The sequence below is a fragment of the Erythrolamprus reginae genome, chromosome 2 (assembly GCF_031021105.1).
Source record: "Erythrolamprus reginae isolate rEryReg1 chromosome 2, rEryReg1.hap1, whole genome shotgun sequence".
NCBI lineage: Eukaryota > Metazoa > Chordata > Lepidosauria > Squamata > Dipsadidae > Erythrolamprus > Erythrolamprus reginae.
In genome coordinates, this window is record NC_091951.1 from 9,348,516 (window position 1) to 9,373,499 (window position 24,984).

At 36.2% G+C, this 24,984-nt stretch overlaps 1 protein-coding gene across 1 annotated transcript in view; it reads left to right on the forward strand.

Annotated features, from left to right (window-relative positions):
• LOC139159115 (vomeronasal type-2 receptor 26-like) overlaps window positions 1-16,606 on the forward strand; it is a 41,523-nt gene extending 24,917 nt beyond the window's left edge. Inside the window, exons 6-8 of the mRNA XM_070736474.1 lie at window positions 4,770-4,997; window positions 15,263-15,389; window positions 15,711-16,606. Coding sequence (XP_070592575.1) covers window positions 4,770-4,997; window positions 15,263-15,389; window positions 15,711-16,606 — 1,251 coding nt within the window. The remainder of the gene's footprint in view (window positions 1-4,769; window positions 4,998-15,262; window positions 15,390-15,710) is intronic.
• The last annotated feature ends 8,378 nt before the right edge of the window (window positions 16,607-24,984 follow it).

Consider the following 24,984-nt stretch of genomic DNA (forward strand, 5'->3'; position numbering starts at 1 on the left):
TATGTTGGAGGTTGAGATCCTTTGAGAGCTGTGTGCAATGAAATTTCATTTTAATTAATTAATTTATTATTTATTTTATTTTATTTATTAGATTTGTATGCCGTCCCTCTCTGAAGACTCGGGGCGGCTAACAACAATAAAAAAGACAATGTAGACAAATCTAATATGAAAAATAAACTAAAAAAACCCAATTTAAAAACCAATCATACAAACAAGCATACCATGAATAAATTCTATAAGCCTAGGGGGAAGGGAAAAATTTTCAATTCCCCCATGCCTGACGACAGAGGTGGGTTTTAAGGAGTTTGCGAAAGGCAAGGATGGTGGGGGCAATCCTAATCTCTGGGGGGAGCTGATTCCAGAGGGTCAGAGACGCCATAGAGAAGGCTCTTCCTCTGGGTCCTGAACACTCTTCAAAGGTAGCCTCATGTAGAGAGCGTTACAGTAGTCGAACTTCGAGGTGATGAGGGCATGAGTGACTGTGAGCAGTGACTCCTGGTCCAGATAGGGCCGCAACTGGTGCACCAGGCCAACTTGGGCAAACGCCCCCCTCGCCACAGCTGAAAGATGTTACTCTAATGTGAGCTGTGGATCAAGGAGGATGCCCACATTGCGGACCCTCTCTGAGGGGGTCAATAATTCCCCCCCAGGTTTATGGGCAGACAGATGGAATTGTCCTTGGGAAGCAAAACCCACAGCCACTCCGTCTTATCAGGGTTGAGTTTGAGTCTGTTGACACCCATCCAGGCCCCAACAGCCTCCAGACACCGGCACATCACTTCCACTGCTTCATTGACTGGACATGGGGTGGAGATGTAAAGCTGGGTATCATTCGCATATTGATGATACCTCACCCCATGCCCTTGGACGATCTGACCCAGCGGTTTCATGTAGATATTAAATAGCAGGGGGGAGAGGACCGACCCCTGAGACACCCCACAAAACATTAATTGGATAATCACGAAAGAATTAGCAACAATAGTTAAACATGGGGAATTACAAGAATTTAAAGAAATCAAAACAGCAGCTTTGGAAAGTGCTCAAGCAATAGTGGTATTAGGGTGGAAGGATAGCAATAAATGGACAATCCAGAATTGGTACTTATTGGACCCAAATCAGCATGGCTTTACTGAAGGCAAATCATGTCAGACTAATGTCATTGATTTCTTTGACTATGTCACAAAGGTGTTGGATGAAGGTGGTGCCGTGGATATTGCCTACCTGGACTTCAGCAAAGCCTTTGATATGGTTCCACATAAAGAGCTGATAGATAAATTAGTGAAGATTGGACTTAATCCCTGGATAGTTCAATGGATTTGCAGCTGGCTGAAGCGTAGACATCAGAGAGTTATTGTTAACGGCGAGTATTCTGAGCAGAGTCAGGTTACAAGCGGTGTGCCACAGGGGTCTGTTCTGGGTCCTATTCTTTTTAATATGTTTGTGAGTGACATAGGGGAAGGTTTGGTAGGGAAGGTTTGCCTATTTGCCGATGACTCTAAAGTGTGCAATAGGGTTGATATTCCTGGAGGCGTCTGTAATATGGTAAATGATTTAGCTTTACTAGATAAATGGTCAAAGCAATGGAAACTGCAGTTTAATGTTTCCAAATGTAAAATAATGCACTTGGGGAAAAGGAATCCTCAATCTGAGTATTGTATTGGCAGTTCTGTGTTAGCAAATACTTCAGAAGAAAAGGATTTAGGGGTAGTGATTTCTGACAGTCTCAAAATGGGTGAGCAGTGCAGTCAGGCGGTAGGGAAAGCAAGTAGGATGCTTGGCTGCATAGCTAGAGGTATAACAAGCAGGAAGATGGAGATTGTGATTCCGCTGTATAGAGCGCTGGTGAGACCCCATTTGGAATACTGTGTTCAGTTCTGGAGACCTCACCTACAGAAAGATATTGACAAAATTGAATGGGTCCAAAGACGGGCTACAAGAATGGTGGAAGGTCTTAAGCATGAAACGTATCAGGAAAGACTTAATGAACTCAATCTGTTTAGTCTGGAGGACAGAAGGAAAAGGGGGGACATGATTGAAACATTTAAATATATTAAAGGGTTAAATAAGGTTCAGGAGGGAAGTGTTTTTAATAGGAAAGTGAACACAAGAACAAGGGGACACAATCTGAAGTTAGTTGGGGGAAAGATCAAAAGCAACATGAGAAAATATTATTTTACTGAAAGAGTAGTAGATCCTTGGAACAAACTTCCAGCAGACGTGGTAGATAAATCCACAGTAACTGAATTTAAACATGCCTGGGATAAACATATATCCATCCTAAGATAAAATACAGAAAATAGAATAAGGGCAGACTAGATGGACCATGAGGTCTTTTTCTGCCGTCAGACTTCTATGTTTCTATGTTTCTATGGTGGACCACATCCACTTCGAAATTATGGAAATAAGATTAAATAACTTTGATGAAAATAAATTGGAGAAGCTGATGGCACGATGGAATAAGGTGAAAAATTATATCTTAAGTAGAATTTATGACGACAATGTGAAAAATAAATTGCAATCACTTTTTGTATGTAAAGAAATGTAAACCGGAGCCAAGGAAGAAATTGAAATTTATTGTAAATAATTTAACCCCCTAAATGGTGGTGGGGTTTATTGGTGTTGGGCACTTTTTCTTTAAGTTTTTGTTTGTTTGTTTGTTTGTTGTAATAAAAATTTAATAAAAATAATATATTTTTTTTAAAAAAGTTGAAATGTTAGCCAGTAACAGTGCTGTCAAAGCTTTGTCTTCTTGCATGCCAAAATGGGTGTGCATGCACACACAAACCCCCATATACACCACACTGTGCATGTGTACATCCTCGCATATGTGTTCCCGCCAACACTCCCCACCCCCACCATGGGGCATTTTTCAAACTCAGGCTTCCCTGAGTTCTGGACTTCCTATTTGCTCATTGGGCCTTTTTTTCGCACTCCGGAGGCTTCAGGAAACTTCCCTCAATGGGCAAACTGGAAATTCAGGAAAATGGACTTTACGCTTGCCCTTTGAGCCACTTTTTGCCCTCAGGAGGCTTCCCTAAAAGTGTAAAAAACAGCTCGATGGGCAATCTGGAAGTTTATTTTTCCAAACATCTGGTTTATTTTTTATTTATTATTTTATTAATTCATTTGTCCAATACACAATGCATATGGAAAAGAATATACATGAAGTAATATATATAAAGATAATATGTAAAAATAGAGGAGAAACATAGAAACATAGAAACATAGAAGTCTGACGGCAGAAAAAAGACCTCATGGTCCACCTAGTCTGCCCTTATACTATTTTCTGTATTTTATCTTAGGATGGATATATGTTTATCCCAGGCATGTTTAAATTCAGTTACTGTGGATTTATCTACCACGTCTGATGGACGTTTGTTCCAAGGATCTACTACTCTTTCAGTAAAATAATATTTTCTCATGTTGCTTTTGATCTTTCCCCCAACTAACTTCAGATTGTGTCCCCTTGTTCTTGTGTTCACTTTCCTATTAAAAACACTTCCCTCCTGGACCTTATTTAACCCTTTAATATATTTAAATGTTTCAATCATGTCCCCCCTTTTCCTTCTGTCCTCCAGACTATACAGATTGAGTTCATTAAGTCTTTCCTGATACGTTTTATGCTTAAGACCTTCCACCATTCTTGTAGCCCGAAGATATATGAAAGGAAGAAAATATATATGAGATATGAGATAAAGGAAAGACAATTGGACAGGGGACGAAAGGCACACTAGTGCACTTATGGTTTACCCATTGGGCCATTTTTCACACTCCGGAGGATTCAGGGAAGCCTTCTAAAGCCTGGGGAGGGTGAAAATGCCCTTCCCAAGGCCAAACATCAGCTGGCCAGTGAGCACATACACTGACATAGGGCAATGCCTCAGCTATCGCTCCACATGCCACAGGTGGCACATGTGCCATAGGTTCGCCATCATGGGCCTATAAAATGTCACAAGATTTCTCTTTTTTTGGTGTGTGTCAGAAGACTAAATTAGCTCTCTCTAAACACAGTTATTTGAATCTGGAAATAAGATTCAACTGTAAACAATTCAAGTATCAGAAACGTAGAAGACTGACGGCAGAAAAAGACCTCTTGGTCCATCTAGTCCGCCCTTATACTATTTCTTGTATTTTATCTTACAATGGATATATGTTTATCCCAGGCATGTTTAAATTCAGTTACTGTGGATTTACCAACCACGTCTGCTGGAAGTTTGTTCCAAGGATCTACTACTCTTTCAGTAAAATAATATTTTCTCATGTTGCTTTTGATCTTTCCCCCAACAAGCAACAAACAAGCATTCATTCACTCATTCATTCAACATATATTTATTTATTTATTTATTCATTCATTCATTCATTCATTCATTCATTCATTCATTCATTCATTTATTTGATTTTTATGCCGCCCTTCTCCTTAGACTCAGGGCGGCTTACAACATGTTAGCAATAGCACTTTTTAACAGAGCCAGCATATTGCCCCCACAATCCAGGTCCTCATTTTACCCACCTTGGAAGGATGGAATTGTGAGTTAACCTTGAGCCGGTGATGAGATTTGAACCACTGACCTTCAGATCTGCAGTCAGCTTCAGTGGCCTGCAGTACAGCACTCTACCTGTTGCATCACCCCAGCCATCAAACTCTGAGCAGCTTTACAAACAAATTTAAATGAAATCACAAGAGAAAAATGACCCATTGTCAGAGCAAATAGGCTTCTTGTTTGCTAAGAAATATGCTACACTTTTATTTTTTTCTGTTATTATTCTAGCTTCACCCTTTCCTCCAAAAATCTCAACTGTACAATCATTCCTTAGACGGAGTACATTTGGATGAAAAAGGAAACCTGGTAGCTGATTTCAACATCATGAATTGGATAGTTTTTCCAAATAACTCTGTCACCAAAGTGATATTTGGGAGTCTAAAAAAACAAAGATCCTCGGACTTCAAATTTGCAATCAATCAGGATGCTCTCAGGCACCTGAAATTACTCAACAAGGTACAGAAACTGAAATCTTTGATTTCTCAAATTCTTAATATAATAGCATGATTGTGGAGATCTCAGAAAGAGAACCTGCTCTCATTTTTGCTATTCAGGTAAATCCAGAGAAGTCTCAGATATAGCTGTATCACTATATATTTATAGTGTCTTAGATGTCTTAGAAGAACTTGAACGATTAAAGATAAATAAGGCAATGGGTCCAGATGGCATCCACCCCAGAGTTCTTAAAGAACTCAGATCTGTCATTGCTACCCCCCTGACTGATTTGCTTAACCAATCCTTGTTAACAGGAGATGTTCCTGAGGATTGGAGAATGGCCAGTGTTGTGCCTATCCACAAGAAGGGCAGTAGAGAAGAAGCTGGTAACTACAGGCCAGTTAGCTTGACATCAGTTGTAGTTAAAATGATGGAGACTCTACTCAAAAAGAGGATAAATCAGCACCTAAAAAACAATAACTTATTGGACCCAAATCAGCATGGCTTTGCTGAAGGCAAATCATGTCAGACTAATCTCATTGATTTCTTTGACTATGTCACAAAGGTGTTGGATCAAGGTGGTGCCATGGATATTGCCTACCTGGACTTCAGCAAAGCCTTTGATACGGTTCCACATAAAGAGCTGATAGATAAATTAGTGAAGATTGGACTTAATCCCTGGATAGTTCAATGGATTTGCAGCTGGCTGAAGCGTAGACATCAGAGAGTTATTGTTAACGGCGAGTATTCTGAGCAGAGTCAGGTTACAAGCGGTGTGCCACAAGGGTCTGTTCTGGGTCCTATTCTTTTTAATATGTTTGTGAGTGACATAGGGGAAGGTTTGGTAGGGAAGGTTTGCCTATTTGCCGATGACTCTAAAGTGTGCAATAGGGTTGATATTCCTGGAGGCGTCTGTAATATGGTAAATGATTTAGCTTTACTAGATAAATGGTCAAAGCAATGGAAACTGCAGTTTAATGTTTCCAAATGTAAAATAATGCATTTGGGGAAAAGGAATCCTCAATCTGAGTATTGTATTGGCAGTTCTGTGTTAGCAAATACTTCAGAAGAAAAGGATTTAGGGGTAGTGATTTCTGACAGTCTCAAAATGGGTGAGCAGTGCAGTCAGGCGGTAGGGAAAGCAAGTAGGATGCTTGGCTGCATAGCTAGAGGTATAACAAGCAGGAAGAGGGAGATTGTGATCCCGCTGTATAGAGCGCTGGTGAGACCCCATTTGGAATACTGTGTTCAGTTCTGGAGACCTCACCTACAAAAAGATATTGACAAAATTGAACGGGTCCAAAGACGGGCTACAAGAATGGTGGAAGGTCTTAAGCATAAAACGTATCAGGAAAGACTTAATGAACTCAATCTGTATAGTCTGGAGGACAGAAGGAAAAGGGGGGACATGATCGAAACATTTAAATATATTAAAGGGTTAAATAAGGTCCAGGAGGGAAGTGTTTTTAATAGGAAAGTGAACACAAGAACAAGGGGACACAATCTGAAGTTAGTTGGGGGTAAGATCAAAAGCAACATGAGAAAATATTATTTTACTGAAAGAGTAGTAGATCCTTGGAACAAACTTCCAGCAGACGTGGTAGATAAATCCACAGTAACTGAATTTAAACATGCCTGGGATAAACATATATCCATCCTAAGATAAAATACAGAAAATAGTATAAGGGCAGACTAGATGGACCATGGGGTCTTTTTCTGCCGTCAGACTTCTATGTTTCTATATTGAAATATGCAAGCACCATCAGAAGTCATTCATCTTGAGGAAATTAAATCTGCCGCACAAATCCCAGCGACCGGTTAGGTTCCACAGAGTTGGCTTTCTCCGGGTGCCGTCAACTAAACAATGTCGCTTGGTGGGATCCAGGGGAAGAGCCTTCTCTGTGGCAGCCCCGGCCCTCTGGAACCAACTACCCCCAGAGATTAGAACTGCCCCCACCCTCCCTGTGTTTCGTAAACAACTTAAAACCCACCTCTGCCACCAGGCATGGGGGAATTGAAATCCTCTTTCCCCCTAGGCCTTTACAATTCTATGCATGATATGTATGTATGTATGTTTGGTTTTTATATTAATGGATTTTTAATCATTTCTAATATCAGATTACTATTGTACACTGTTTTATTGTCACTGATCATTTCTAATATCAGATTACTATTGTACACTGTTTTATTGTCACTGTTAGCCACCCCGAGTCTCCGGAGAGGGGCGGCATACAAATAAATAAATAAACAAACAAACAAACAAATAAATAAATGTCTTCTAATCTAACCTCCTGCTCTAACAGGGGACCCTATACTAGTGATGGCAAATCTTTTTATCCTCGGGTGCCAAAAAAGCATGGGTGTGCGCTATCGCGCATGCGCGTGTGTCCACATCCATAATTCAATGCCTTCGGAGGGCGAAAACAGCTTCCCACACCCCCTGGAGGCCCTCTGGAGGCCAGAAATTGCCTGTTTCCCAACTTCTGGTGGACCCAGTAGACTCGTGTTTCGACCTCCCCAGGCTCCAAAAGCTTCCCTGGAGCAAGGGGAGGGTAAAATCGCCCTCCCCCATCCCCCAGAGGCTCTCTGGAAGCCAAAAATGCCCTCCCAGAGCCTCTGTGTGAGCCAACAATCTGCTGACCAGCACACATATACACGTTGGAGCTGAACTATGGCAACAGCTTGCATGCCAGCAAATATGGCTCCACATGCCACCTGTGGCACCCGTGCCATAGGTTCTCCATCGCTGCCCTATACAATTTCAGATAGCCTTTTCTTTAAAAACCTCCAGCACTCACAATTTCTGAAAGCAAGCTGTTCCACTGGTTAATTGTCCTCACTATTAGTTTCTCCTTAATTTCCTAGTTGCTTCTCTCCTCGATAAGTTTCTATTCAATGATTCTTGTCTTGCCTTCTGGTGCTTTGAAAAATAAATTGACCCCCTCCTCTTTGTGGCAGCCTCCCAAATACTGGAATATTGTTATCATGTCTCAAGTCCTTCTTTTCTCTGGACTAGCCAAACCTAAATCCTGCAACTGTTCATCAAATGCTTTAGTCTCCAAGCCTTTAATCACCTTTGTTGCTCTTCTTTGCATCATATTCAAAATCTCAACACTTTTTTTGGATTGTGGAGACCACATCTAAATGTTATATTCCAGGTGTGGGTATTATTAAGACTTTTAAAAGCCTTACTAAATCGTACATTCTTAGTATTTTTTTATTTTATTTTATTTTATTTTATTTTATTTTATTTTATTTTATTTTATTTTATTTTATTTTATTTTATTTTATTTTATTTTATTTTATTTTATTTTATTTTATTTTATTTTATTTTATTTTATTTTATTTTATTTTATTTTATTTTATTTTATTTTATTTTATTTTATTTTATTTTATTTTATTTTATTTTATTTTATTTTATTTTATTTTATTTTATTTTATTTTATTTTATTTTATTTTATTTTATTTTATTTTATTTTATTTTATTTTATTTTATTTTATTTTATTTTATTTTATTTTATTTTATTTTATTTTATTTTATTTTATTTTATTTTATTTTATTTTATTTTATTTTATTTTATTTTATTTTATTTTATTTTATTTTATTTTATTTTATTTTATTTTATTTTATTTTATTTTATTTTATTTTATTTTATTTTATTTTATTTTATTTTATTTTATTTTATTTTATTTTATTTTATTTTATTTTATTTTATTTTATTTTATTTTATTTTATTTTATTTTATTTTATTTTATTTTATTTTATTTTATTTTATTTTATTTTATTTTATTTTATTTTATTTTATTTTATTTTATTTTATTTTATTTTATTTTATTTTATTTTATTTTATTTTATTTTATTTTATTTTATTTTATTTTATTTTATTTTATTTTATTTTATTTTATTTTATTTTATTTTATTTTATTTTATTTTATTTTATTTTATTTTATTTTATTTTATTTTATTTTATTTTATTTTATTTTATTTTATTTTATTTTATTTTATTTTATTTTATTTTATTTTATTTTATTTTATTTTATTTTATTTTATTTTATTTTATTTTATTTTATTTTATTTTATTTTATTTTATTTTATTTTATTTTATTTTATTTTATTTTATTTTATTTTATTTTATTTTATTTTATTTTATTTTATTTTATTTTATTTTATTTTATTTTATTTTATTTTATTTTATTTTATTTTATTTTATTTTATTTTATTTTATTTTATTTTATTTTATTTTATTTTATTTTATTTTATTTTATTTTATTTTATTTTATTTTATTTTATTTTATTTTATTTTATTTTATTTTATTTTATTTTATTTTATTTTATTTTATTTTATTTTATTTTATTTTATTTTATTTTATTTTATTTTATTTTATTTTATTTTATTTTATTTTATTTTATTTTATTTTATTTTATTTTATTTTATTTTATTTTATTTTATTTTATTTTATTTTATTTTATTTTATTTTATTTTATTTTATTTTATTTTATTTTATTTTATTTTATTTTATTTTATTTTATTTTATTTTATTTTATTTTATTTTATTTTATTTTATTTTATTTTATTTTATTTTATTTTATTTTATTTTATTTTATTTTATTTTATTTTATTTTATTTTATTTTATTTTATTTTATTTTATTTTATTTTATTTTATTTTATTTTATTTTATTTTATTTTATTTTATTTTATTTTATTTTATTTTATTTTATTTTATTTTTTATTTTATTTTATTTTTTAAAATATTTTTTATTATTTTCAATAAAGGACAAACAAAGACATACAACATTGAACATTTAAGGAGCTACCATTGCTCTGCTTATAGTAGAAGTCTAACTAATACAGAATATAAAAAACACTGACTATTACCAGATCTATGCAGAAATACCATACTTGTGGATTACATTATTATTAAATTTAATTCTATGTTTTTAACATTAAACTTATTAATTAAATTTCTTTGTATTTAAAAAAATAATATACTTGTGTATATATATATACGTAAAAAGAAATAAACAAGTTATTAGTAATACAAAAAGAAGATAAAATAAGCACTTCTAAGTTAGTTATAATATAAACTATTTAATTCTATCTTATAATTCTTCAAATAATCATTTATTCTTATATATTTAATTTTTAATACTATTTTTAACATTCCACCAATCATATACTTTATCCCATATTTTGTAAAATTCTGTTTCGGTTTGGTTGTTCAAACGTTTAGTCATCATGTCTAATTCTGCACATTCTATAATTTTTTTGAATACCTCAGTATCTTTCGGTATCGTCTTTTCTTTTCATTTTTGTGCGAATACTGTTCGTGCCGCCACCAATATATGTATTATTAAATAGTAGATTTCTTTTTTATACTTTATATTTGAAATACCCAATAAGAAAAATTCAGGAGATTTTTTAATCTTCTCCTTTGTTATTTCATTTATCCAATTCTCTACTTTATTCCAAAATATTTTAGTCTCAGGGCAGGTCCACCATGCATGATAATATGTACCAACTTCTTTTTTGCATTTCCAACAAATAGGCGATACAGATGGAAACATTTTAGAAATTCTATATGGTGGAAGGTGCCATCTATAAAACATCTTAATTTGGTTTTCTTTAAAAGAGATTGATTTTGTTATTTTCCAATTGTACATCCATATCTTTTCCCAAGTATCTAAATTGATCTCTTTACCAAAATTTTTGCACCAACTGATCATGTTATGTTTCAATATCCAACCTATCGTTCTATAATTTAGTAAATATTTATAAACATTTCCAATTGTCTTTGTTTGATTTTGGAATAATAATTTACTCAATACATTATTTTCTTTTTTAAAAATATAAGTCTTTACGTCTATTTGATATCTAGAACTAATCTGCATATAATGCCACCAATCTAAATCTATACCTAATTCGTATAACTCTTGTTTTGTTCTGAATTTTAATTGATTATCTAACAAGTCACTATATTTCCAAATCTTATCTTTTCCTTTAAGATTCGGGTGTAGAATGGCTTCAAAGGGTGAAACCCATTCTGGCATTACTAAAAAGTGATTTTTCTTTATTTCATTCCACACTTCTATCAATGCTTTTCTAATAACATTATTTTTAAAATATGAGTGGGTTTTTAATTTATCATACCATACGAATGCGTGCCAACCGACCATCAAGTTGTGACCTTCTAGATTAAGCAATCTTTGATTAGAAACATAGAAACATAGAAACATAGAAGTCTGACGGCAGAAAAAGACCTCATGGTCCATCTAGTCTGCCCTTATACTATTTTCTGTATTTTATCTTAGGATGGATATATGTTTATCCCAGGCATGTTTAAATTCAGTTACTGTGGATTTATCTACCACATCTGCTGGAAGTTTGTTCCAAGGATCTACTACTCTTTCAGTAAAATAATATTTTCTCATGTTGCTTTTGATCTTTCCCCCAACTAACTTCAGATTGTGTCCCCTTGTTCTTGTGTTCACTTTCCTATTAAAAACACTTCCCTCCTGGACCTTATTTAACCCTTTAATATATTTAAATGTTTCGATCATGTCCCCCCTTTTCCTTCTGTCCTCCAGACTATACAGATTGAGTTCATTAAGTCTTTCCTGATACGTTTTATGCTTAAGACCTTCCACCATTCTTGTAGCCCGTCTTTGGACCCGTTCAATTTTGTCAATATCTTTTTGTAGGTGAGGTCTCCAGAACTGAACACAGTATTCCAAATGTGGTCTCACCAGCATTCTATATAGTGGGATCATAATCTCCCTCTTCCTGCTTGTTATACCTCTAGCTATGCAGCCAAGCATCCTACTTGCTTTCCCTACCGCCTGACTGCACTGTTCACCCATTTTGAAACTGTCAGAAATCAGTACCCCTAAATCCTTTTCTTTTGAAGTATTTGCCAACACTGAACTGCCAATACAATACTCAGATTGAGGATTCCTTTTCCCCAAGTGCATTATTTTACATTTGGAAACATTAAACTGCAGTTTCCATTGCTTAGACCATTTATCTAGTAAAGCTAAATCATTTACCATATTACAGACGCCTCCAGGAATATCAACCCTATTGCACACTTTAGAGTCATCGGCAAATAGGCAAACCTTCCCTACCAAACCTTCCCCTATGTCACTCACAAATATATTAAAAAGAATAGGACCCAGAACAGATCCTTGTGGCACACCGCTTGTAACCTGACTCTGCTCAGAATACTCGCCATTAACAATAACTCTCTGATGTCTACGCTTCAGCCAGCTGCAAATCCATTGAACTATCCAGGGATTAAGTCCAATCTTCACTAATTTATCTATCAGCTCTTTATGTGGAACCGTATCAAAGGCTTTGCTGAAGTCCAGGTAGGCAATATCCACGGCACCACCTTCGTCCAACACCTTTGTGACATAGTCAAAGAAATCAATGAGATTAGTCTGACATGATTTGCCTTCAGTAAAGCCATGCTGATTTGGGTCTAATAAGTTATTGTTTTTTAGGTGCTGATTTATCCTCTTTTTGAGTAGAGTCTCCATCATTTTAACTACCACTGATGTCAAGCTAACTGGCCTGTAGTTACCAGCTTCTTCTCTACTGCCCTTCTTGTGAATAGGCACAACACTGGCCATTCTCCAATCCTCAGGAACTTCTCCTGTTAACAAGGATTGGTTAAACAAATCAGTCAGGGGGGTAGCAATGACAGATCTGAGTTCCTTAAGAACTCTGGGGTGGATGCCATCTGGACCCATTGCCTTATTTATCTTTAATCGTTCAAGTTCTTCTAAGACATCGGCTTCTAAGATCACTGGAGCTGAATCCGTACAGCTGGAAGCAATGCTATATCCCTCTATAGTATTATTTTGTAAGGTGTCTTTTGAGAAAACTGAACAGAAGTAGCTATTGAAATGGTCAGCGATCTCCTTATTCCCATTAATGCATGTATTATTCCCGGTACTAAGCTTCGTGATGCCGCAGTTTTTCTTCTTCTTATCATTAATATATCTGAAGAAGGTTTTATCCCCCTTCTTTACAGATTTGGCAATTTCTTCCTCTTTTGAGGCTTTAGCAGCATATATTATCTGTTTCGCCTCCTTCTGCCTCATTTTATATACCTCCCTATCAGCTATACTTCCAGACTCTTTATACCTCCTATAGGCAGCCTTTTCTTCATTGACTATAGCCCTTACATCATTGCTAAACCATAGCGGTTTCTTCTTCCTTTTACCTTTAGTTATTTGTCTTACATACAGTCCAGTGGCTTTTAAGATGGCCTTTTTTAATACAGTCCACTGGATGCTCGCTCCTGCCATTTTATCCCTCCCCTTTAATTCATTATCTAAATATTCTCCCATTGCATTAAAATTTGTTTTTCTGAAATCCAATACTTTGGTTGCATTATAGGATTGCTCACAATGAGTTTTTACATCAAACCACAAACATAGATGGTCACTGCAACCTAAATTTTCTCCCACCTTGACATCTGAAACCCAATTCCCATTCGTAAAAACTAAATCTAGAATATTCTCCCCTCTAGTTGGTGTCTTAACCAGCTGTGCCAGAGCTGCTCCTGTAAAGGCCTCTACTATATTCTTACTTTTGCATGTAAGGGCACTGGGGATATTCCAGTCAACATCAGGCATGTTGAAATCACCCATAACCACAATATCTCCCTTTACTGCCATTTGGGTAATTTCATCCACCATCTTGTTGTCATATTCCTCGGATTGCCCTGGAGGCCTATAGATCACCCCAATTCTAATGACAGAACCTTCTTTATTTTGCATGCAAATCCAGAGAGTCTCTAGATCTTGACACGTATTTTGAATTAGTGTTGTTTTTAGACTTTCTTTAATATAAATGGCTACTCCACCTCCCCTTCTCTCTATTCTATCCTTCCTATACAGTGTATATCCTGGTATGGATATTTCCCATTCATTAGAATCCTTAAACCATGTCTCAGTTATGGCAACCAGGTCCAAATTATCTCTAGATATTATGGCCATTAATTCACAGAGCTTGTTGCTCAAGCTTCGAGCATTGGTGCATATTACCCGAAGAACATTATTTTCGTTATTAGTTTGCCCCTTATCATCAACTACATCTATATTATTTGCAGCTCCCTTTTCATAAGCTTCCAAAAACTGCTTTATCCTCATTGGTCGGGGACAGAAATCACCCACATCAGTTACATCTCTGTCCCCTTTACCTAGTTTAAATGCCTGTCCAAAAAAGTTCTGAATTCCTCACCGAGCACCTGGGTACCTCTGTATGATGGATGCAAACCATCCCTCTTAAACAACTCCCTATTAGACCACCTACTGACATCATGACTTACATAGCCAAAACCTTCAGCTTTACACCACTGCCTTAACCACACATTAAACTCTCTGATACACATTGTTTTATCCTCTTGGCCACAAACCGGTAACACCTCTGAGAAAGTCACTGAATCAGTTATTTTACCCAGCTCCACACTTAGACATTGAAAATCTCTTTTTACTACATTAACATTTCTCTGGGACAAATCATTTGTGCCAAGATGCACCACCACATCAACGTTATTACCTTTACTCACAGTCTTAACAATGTTTGTAATCCGCCTCCTGTCCCTGCTGGCAGTGGCCCCTGGGAGACACCTCAGCACCTTAACCACATCCTTGCTCTGTCCCAAATCAACACCTCTAACGGTGACATTTACGACATTTTCTAATGTCAGCCATTATTTTTAGTTGACTTCTATGCCGCCCAATCCCAATCTAACTCAGGGCACCTTACAACAATATAAAAAAATACAATACAATAAAAAGAAGTCAAATATTAATTACTAAAAAAACCCCCATTTATAAGCCCCCCACAAGCAATAGCCATTCAAATATACACAGTAATTAAGTTTGTAAGTCTTACTTACTAAGTAAATAAGGAAGGGTTTCAAGGTTCCAGGTAACATCTGAACTAAATCAGAGTCCAAGTCAATGTATTCCTCAAAGTTCCAATTTATTTCTGGAGCCATCCTAGCACAAGATGGTGGGCATGTCCTTGAATCATTTAAAAGAATGTTTTGGGGGTTGCATCTGTTCCCTCCTGAAATTACCCTTCCCAAGTTTCCACAAACATCAGGTCTTCTATAGATAGTGTGGCAAGCCGTTAATTTATCACCAACTTCTACAGCGGCTTGACAAAGGGTTACATACTTTCAACCTTAGTAAGCCTTACTTACTGAGGCTTTATATGGACTTAAAATTGTCCTAAGATATTTTCCTTGTTTTTCTTGTTTCTATGGTTAGCCCCTGCCTCCTTCCAAATGTGTGGAAAGTTGTCACCCTGGATTTCACAAGATGGCTGAAAGAGGGCAACCCATGTGTTGTTACCATTGTGTTGTTTGTGTAGATGGGGCCATCTCTGTTCAGGAAGGTGAGTGATTATCACAATGGTAGAATAACACAATTAAATCAGTCACTTCATCAACTCCCTATTTCCTTTGTTAATGAGCTTCTCCTCCTCCTCCTCCATCTCTACATCATATTTTGCACACACTATGTAAACATTCACATTGCACTCCATCAGAAATGGTCTTTGAGTCTCCTGGTTTTCAGCTTCTACCTATGAGACATACTGGATAGTATGGAAAGTAATAGGCAGTGGAAGAAATGCTAATGCCGCTCTGAGTCTCTGGAGAGGGGCGGCATACAAATCGAATATATCTAATCTAATCTAATGTTGTAATTTTTTTAGATGCAGAAAAGTGCACTAGGTGTCCAGATGATCAGCATCCAAATGAGAAGAAAGACCATTGTGTTCCTAAAATTATAACTTATTTGTCTTATGAAGAACATTTGGGGATTCTTCTAGTTTCCTTTGCTGGGTTCATGGTCTTAATCTCAAGCTTTGTGCTGGGAATCTTCATTAAATTCCTAGAAACTCCAATAGTGAAGGCCAACAATCGCAACCTTTCCTTCATTCTCCTAGTTTCACTTCTGCTTTCCTTCTTCTCCTCCTTCCTATTCATTGGCCAACCAGTGCAAGCAATGTGCTGTTTCCAACAAATGGTCTTCACCACCATATTTACAGCTGCCATTTCTTCAGTGCTAGCCAAAACAATCACAGTGGTGTTGGTGTTTTTGGCTACAAAGCCAGGAAATAAGATGAAGAAATGGTTGGGGAAAAGCTTAGCCAACTCCATTGTCCTGTCTTGCTCAAGTGTCCAAATTGTTATTGGTAGCATTTGGTTGGGGACTTGTCCCCCTTTCCTGGAATATGACTTGCATTCTCAGCTTGAAGAGATTGTCTTGAAATGCAATGAAGGCTCTGTCACCATGTTTTATTTTGCTCTTGGTTACATGGGCTTCCTGGCTGTCAGTTGTTTCACAGTGGCTTTCCTGGCCAGGAATCTCCCTGGGGCCTTTAATGAAGCCAAGCTGATTACCTTCAGTATGCTGGTCTTCTGCAGTGTTTGGGTGTCATTCATTCCTGCCTATCTGAGTACCAAAGGGAAGTACATGGTGGCTGTGCAGGTCTTCTCCATTTTGGTTTCCAGTTCTGGTCTCCTTGTCTGCATCTTCATCCCTAAGTGTTACATTATTGTGCTAAGGCCAAAGCTGAATACAAAAGAACATCTTAAGATAAAATAGATTGGGAAACTTATTGTTATGGAACTGCTTTTCAAAAGTTTTATTAATAGATCCAAGTTTATATTCTAAATTTTCAATTTTCAAATTTCTTCTGTTTTGGTCTTAATGTCTCTGCCTCATGCTTAAGATCATTTTATCCTCCTAGAAATTGATACATACATCACCCATGGTATCTTCTGGCCTTCAGTCAATTATTTTTTCTGTTCTTCTAATCTGCTTATTAAATCTGAGAGTACCACAAATGACTATGTGATTATATGTTTTTTACTCTACTTATCCTCAATGTGGAGTGTATTTGCAGGAAAAATTAATGCTGAAATTGTTGGGATTAATATTTGAAGGAAATGGATCAGGGGTGGGTGTCTCTTACCTTTCCTACTGGTGAGAAAGTGCACACATTGTGTTGGAAGTGCCCGCTTTGCATGCACATGCATGTTACATTCAGGCACTGACCTTCTGCACAGGGGCAGATGTTGTAATCATAGGTTCTTAGGCACTGAACACTGGGATAAGATATTACTGGAGGGTGATGTTTTAGCCTAATTGGGTGCTGAATAAAACCTTATTCTTCCTCTATAGAAAGGGAGCAAAAGTCCATGATCATGTGGAAAATAATTAACTTGATATACAGCATGAAGATAACGTAGAGCTAACTTCCATATAAGGAAATATATGCCTTATTCTCATTCCTTTGCCAATCACCAGTAAACACACAATCCAGGAAAAGGCAATGAATGGAGCTTCCGTTAATCATCTATAGGGAAGTCATGAGGAGGTTGCCTTATACAGCGCATGTCTGAATGGTAGTTGGGGGATGGCTTAATGTATGTGGCATTTGTGGATTGGTTATTCTGTACCACATATCAGGAAAAGTAAAATACAATAAAAGGAACGATCTCAATTCAATCAAGTCCATCTAACTGAGAAAACCTTCTCCGTTGCTTCATTTTGATGTGGCAATTATGGCATCCTGTGCCTTCCTAGAGGTCGGCCCACTGGGGAAGGGCAGTTTCCCTACAGGCAGAAGCTTTTGTGCATGCGCAGAAGCCTTTGTGCATGTGCAGAGGGTTTGTTGCCAGCCATCTTCAACAGAAGCAACTAAAGAATGTATTTGGCAGCGTTGAGAAACCTAGCAGGCTGTTTTTTTTATCTTCCCCAGGCTTTCCTGAAACCTGGGGAGAGTAAAAAATGGCCCAACCAGAAGTTTGTTTCTGAATTTCCGGTCTGGCCATTTTCTACCCTGCTTAGGCTTCAGGAAAGCATCCTAAAAATCTGGGGAGGGTGAAAAATAGCTCAACAGCCCAACAGAAAGTTCAGAAACAAACTTCCAATAGGCCAGTGGGGTCCTTTTTTCATCATCTACAGGCTGCGAAAATGACCTCCCCCCACCCTCTGGAAGGCTGAAAGTTAACCGCCCCGAGTCTTCGGAGAGGGGCGGCATACAAATCCAAGTAATAATAAAATAATAAATAAATAAATAACTGACATAGGGCAATGCCCCACATTTATTTGTTTATTTATTTATTCAATTTTTTATGCCACCCTTCTCCTTAGACTCAGGGCGGCTTACAACATGTTAGCAATAGGACTTATTAACAGAGCCAGCATATTGGCCCCACAATCCGGGTCCTCATTTTACCCACCTCAAAAGGATGGAAGGCTGAGTCAACCTTGAGCCAGTGATGAGATTTGAACCACTGACCTACAGATCTACAGTCAGCTTCAGTGGCCTGCAGTACAGCACTTTACCTGCTGCACCACCCGGCTCATTCCCTAAGCTATGGCTCTCCATGCCAACTGTGGCACACACACTATAGGTTCGCCATCAGGGCCCTATATGATAGAATCATAGGGTCATTATTATACAAATCTCAGCAAACATTGTACAACCTTTAAGAAAATTGATGAAATATCAGCCGATATCAGCAATAACCATGTTGTTGTCCATAGGTCAGAGTTGATCATTTGCTTATTTAAGTCATATTCAATTTCATTCCTTTCATGATATTCCTGGAGGCGTCTGTAATATGGTAAATGATTTAGCTTTACTAGATAAATGGTCAAAGCAATGGAAACTGCAGTTTAATGTTTCCAAATGTTCCAATGTTTCCAAATGCACTTGGGGAAAAGGAATCCTCAATCTGAGTATTGCATTGGCAATTCTGTGTTAGCAAAAACTTCAGAAGAGAAGGATTTAGGGGTAGTGATTTCTGACAGTCTCAAAATGGGTGAGCAGTGTGGTCAGGCGGTAGGAAAAGCAAGTAGGATGCTTGGCTGCATAGCTAGAGGTATAACAAGCAGGAAGAGGGAGATTGTGAGCCCACTATATAGAGCGCTGGTGAGACCACATTTGGAATACTGTGTTCAGTTCTGGAGACCTCACTTAATCTGTATATTCTGGAGGACAGAAGGAAAAGGGGGGACATGATTGAAACATTTAAATATGTTAAAGGGTTGAACAAGGTTCAGGAGGGAAGTGTTTCTAATAGGAAAGTGAACACAAGAACAAGGGGACACAATCTGAAGTTAGTTGGGGGAAAGATCAAAAGCAACATGAGAAAATATTATTTTACTGAAAGAGTAGTAGATCCTTGGAACAAACTTCCAGCAGACGTGGTTGGTAAATCCACAGTAACTGAATTTAAACATGCCTGGGATAAACATATATCCATCCTAAGATAAAAATACAGGAAATAGTATAAGGGCAGACTAGATGGACCATGAGGTCTTTTTCTGCCATCAGTCTTCCATGTTTCTATGTTTCTATTGATAGCTAACTTTACATCCTTCCTCTTGCCTTCTCCCATAATATATTTTGGGTTACTTTTATATTTAGTGAAGTTATTTGAAACTTCCCCTTGTGTTTGCAATTTGTAACTTCTGCTTATTTGGATCTGTTTTTCACCATCCACATGTTCTGGACGCTTTCCCGGAGCCTGGTGAAAGGTGAAGATAATAATAATAATAATTTATTGGATTTGTATGCCGTCCCTCTTCGCAGACTCGGGGCGGCTAACAACAATAATAAACACAACATGTACAATCCAATAATAAAAAACAACTAAAACCCCCTTATTATAAAACCAAACATACCATGCATAACTTGTAATGGCCTAGGGGGAAGAGCTATCTCAACTCCCCCATGCCTGGCAGTGTAAAAGAGTCTTGAGTAGTTTACGAAACACAGGGAGGGTGGGGGCAGTTCTAATCTCTGGGGGAAGTTGGTTCCAGAGGGCCGGAGAAGGGTCTTCCCCTGGGGCCCGCCAAACGACATTGTTTAATCGACGGGACCCCGAGAAGGCCAACTCTGCGGGACCTTATCGGTCGCTGGGATTCGTGCGGTAGCAGGTGGTTCCAGAGGTAATCTGGTCCATTGCCATGTAGGGCTTTAAAGGTCATGACCAACACTTTGAATTGTGACCAGAAACTGATCAGCAGCCAATGAAGATGAGATACCCTCACCATCCGGAAGGCCGAAAATCAGCTGGAATCAATTTTTTTGCCATTCTCAGGCTTTGGAGGCTTCAGCGAGCCCTGCATGCATGCGTGCAGGAGGGCAGCAGGGGAATTGTGTGCACATGCACAGGAGGGAGGTCATTGCATTATGGATGTGGGCTTGCACAGGCCCTTTTGGCACCCGAGCAAAGAAAGGTTTGCCATCATTGATGTAGGGGATTGTGGGTTTTGCTTATAAAGACTCTGATCATTAGGGGTTGACACAAAGTATTTGAGGAGACTTCCTTCCGCCCTTTTTCACAGAATAAAGTTGTATAAATCAAATATGCACCTTGGTGTGTTCAACCCACACTCAGTCAAACACCTTGGAATACTAATATTGAATGACCTAAGTGCTAAAGCCCACTGCAACAATATCGCCAAAAAAGCTTCTAGAGTTGTTAACCTGATCCTATGCAGCTTCTGCTCAGGCAATCTCTCACTATTCACAAGAGCCTACAAAACATTTGCCAGACCCATCCTAGATGGGTCATCTGTCTGGAATCCATACCACATCTCAGACATCAACACCCTTGAAAATGTCCAAAGATATTTCACCAGAAGTGCCCTTCACTCCTCCACTCGAAACAGAATATCCTACAAAAACAGACTAACAATTCTGGGCCTAGAAAGCCTAGAACTACGGCGCCTAAAACACGATTTGAGTATTGCCCACAAGATCATATGCTGCAACGTCCTACCGGTCAATAACTACTTCAGCTTCAACTGCAACAACACAAGAGCGCGCAACAGATTCAAACTTAATACGAACTGCTCCAAACTTGACTGTAAAAAATATGATTTCAACAATCGAGTTATCAAAGCATGGAACTCATTACCGGACTCAATTGTGACAACCCCTAACCCCCAACATTTCTCCCTTAGACTATCCACGATTGACCTCTCCAGGTTCCTAAGAGGTCAGTAAGGAGCGTACATAAGTGCACTGGTGTGCCTTTTGTCCCCTGTCCAATTGTCTTTCCTTTCTCTCACTTATCATATATATTTTCTTTCTTTCATATATCTTCTCCTCTAAGTTCACTTTTACCCTTATATATATTACTACATGTCTATTTTTCTTCCTACGTATTTGTGTTTTGGACAAATGGACAAATGGACAAATGGACAAATGGACAAATGGACAAATGGACAAATGGACAAATGGACAAATGGACAAATGGACAAATGGACAAATGGACAAATGGACAAATGGACAAATGGACAAATGGACAAATGGACAAATGAATAAATAAAAAAAAATTGGGCTTCATCACCCTGGGGAAGAACTTTGGCTTGGCAACACCTGGATCCATGACTCCAAGTCAGTGAAGGGCTACACAAATTTTTACTACCACACTGTGGGCATGGCTTATTTTGTGTGTGTGGCTGGATAGTTATGTGACCAGGTGGGAGTGGCTTGCCGATCATGTGACTGGGGGGGTGGCTTAAAGGTCATATGACTGGTTTAAAGGTGGCCAACCTGACGTCAGTTCACATCAAGGGTTTGGATTAGGATGCCTGGCCTCTCCTCAGAGAGATACAAGATATTTACTATTACGGAGCATCCAAAATATACTATTATATATGCCATATGTGTACATACATATTACACATAGGCACTCAAAAATATACATTATCTACTATATGTACAGACACACACAAACACACACACATACGCACAGCTATTCTAAAATTATACATATTCAACCTCATTTACTACGATAGGAAAAACATACCCACAGTCCACTTTCTGCCACAAATTTAACCATACCATCTGTACATTAAAACATTACACATGCCTTCAGATGTACTTCCCTAGCTTGCATATCACTGTTAGAGATAGGAAATGTCATGGATTGAGTATAATGTGTTAAATCTAACTCTTGCTAAGCAAGAGCAAGAATGCTCTTGCTTAGCAACCAAATTTTAGGCTCAATTGTGGTCATAAGTCTTTTTCTTTCTTTCTTTCTTTTTTTTATAAGACATTTTAATTGAATTTTCCATTAAACAACACATATAACATACCGCTCGAAACCATAGTCAAAAACATCAACACTTACAACAATCAACGTAAAACAAAACAAAATAAAATAACAAAAAACAATACAAAAGAAAAAGAAATTAAGGAATAAGTGCATATTATCTTAAACATATTTCATGTTTCTTGGGTAATAAGAAGGGATTAGAGAGACCAAAGACAAAAGTTTAAGTTTCATTTGTCATTCGGCTAATAATGTGTTATCGGTGTTCCGTCATTCTTTTTGATTATTTAAGAGTTTATCTACCTGTTTATTATTTATTTACCGCCTTATGTTGAGGTTATCTTTGTTATTAGTAACTTAAAAATTATTATTTCTATATATAAAGTACATATGTATGTATACTTAAATTCATTGTAATTTTCCAAATGAAATATTAGATAGAAAGGAAACAATAATCTTATTCTTATCTATCTTATTATTTAGTTTTCCTTCCTTTGGCTAACCAGTCGTAAACATCCTTCCAAATTTTATAGTAATCGGTGTCTTCTTTGTTTCTTAGTTTTAATGTTAACGCATCTGCTTCTGCGCATTCTAGTATTTTTTTAATGACAAGTGAATCGTTCGGTGTTTCAGGTTGTTTCCAACATTGTGCTAGAGCCATCTTTGTTTCTTTCTTTCTTTCTTTCTTTCTTTCTTTCTTTCCTTCTTTCATCTGTTCCATTCCTTTCCTCCTTTCCTTTCCTTCCATTTTGTTCCTTCCTTTCAATGGCCCCAAGCCTGACAGCAGCAGTGGGTCTTCAAAGCTTTGCAGAAGGCCAGGAGAGTGGGGGCAGTATGAATCTCTGGGGGGAGTTTGTTCCAAAGGGATGGGGCAGCCACAGAGAAGGCCCGTCCCCTAGACCCCACCAGTTGTCTGGCTGATGGGACCTAGAGAAGGCCGACTCTGTGGGAACTGACCAGCCACTGGGATGTATGAGGCAGAAGGCAGTCCTGTACGTAATCTAGTCCCATGCCATGTAGGGCTTTATAGGTCTTTTTTTTTTTTCAATTTTTTTATTAATTTTCATAAAATAAACAGACACACATGCAAACACTAAACATAAAGTGGGGGTGTATTTCCCCCGCTTCTTTTGAAAGTATACATTCAGATACAGAAAAAGAATACATAATTGAATATATGTTAAATGTTATAAGGTTTAGTAAATTTGAATTAAGGTTTTACAAATCTTGAATACAATATAAGTATTAGATAAAGTTAGTATAACATAGTCATCAAAAAATACCTTTAATGTAATCTTAATTACTATAGTAAAATGCCATATTCATCAAACAAAACATTTAAACTAATTTCAACTATTATACATCAAGATTCTTAATATGTTGCTTATAGTTATACTTATACATAAACTACTATGTCATAATCATCAAAAAATGCATTTAAACTAGTATTAATATTGTTATCACCTAGGTAAAAACAAATACAAAAAATTAGCTAAAAATAAATGTATATATCTTATTTTTTCTTATCTATCCATTTATAAACATTGTTCCATGTTTCATAGAATTTAGTATCTTCTTGATCATTTAATCTTCTTGTCATCATGTCCATTTCAGCGCAATCTAGTATTTTAGCTATAACTTCTTCTTCCTTGGGGATTTCCTCCCCTTTCCAGTTTTGCGCATATATTATTCTAGCCGCGGTTAATATGTGTATAATTAAGTAAAGAATTTCTTTCTTGTAAGTCTGATTGGTAACTCCTAATAAGTAAAATTCCGGGGTATTATCTATATCTTGCTTTGTTATTTCTTTTAATATTTTCTCGATCATGTTCCAATATATTTTAGCTTTACCACATGTCCACCATTGATGGTAATAGGTTCCTATGTCCTTCTTACATTTCCAGTATAATGGGGATGTTTTGGGAAACATTTTTGCTATCCTATTTGGTGGGAGATGCCATCTGTAGAACATTTTGATTTGATTTTCTTTTAATGAGACTGATTTGGTCATTTTCCAGTTGTTAATCCAAACTTTCTCCCATGTATCTATGTCTATTTCCTTGCCAATATTTCTACACCATCTTATCATAGTATCTTTTAAAGTCAACTCTATATTTTTATGAGCGATGAGAAATTTATATATTTTCCCTATCATTTTTATTGGATTGGTAGTAATTAGATTGCTTAAAATATTCTTACTTTTATTGAAAATATAAAGAGTTTTATCCTTCTGGTATCTAGATCGAATCTGAGCATAATGCCACCAGTCTATTATTATCCCTTCTTCTTGTAATTTAATCCTAGATTTTAACTTCATCTGGTCATTTAGTAGTTCCTTATATCTATAAGTTATTTTCTTGTCTTTTATGGACTTTGGATGCGTTATTGCTTCTAGGGGAGCTAGCCATTCTGGGATATTTAAAAAGTGATTTTTCTTTATGTCTTTCCAGACTTCTAGTAGATACTTCCTTAATGTATGCCTTTTAAAATATGAATGATTTTTTTCCTTATCGTACCATACAAATGCGTGCCATCCGAGCATGAGATCATGTCCTTCTAAGTTTAGTATTCTTTTGTTCTCTAGAGTTATCCATTCTCTAAGCCATGTTAATGTGGCAGCCTGATAGTATAATTTCCAATTTGGAAGGCCAAATCCTCCTCTTTCTTTGATATCTTCTAAGCAATTCAATTTTATCCTTGCTTTTTTCCCTTGCCATATGAATTTTTTAACTAGGTTTGTTAAAGTTTTAAAAAAAATTCCCCCTGGATTTATTGGAATTACCTGGAAGAGAAATAAAACCTTGGGTAAAATATTCATCTTAAATGTTGCAATTCTTCCTAAAAATGATATTTTCAAATTATTCCACATTGCTAAATCTTTTTAAATTTCTGTTAGTAATT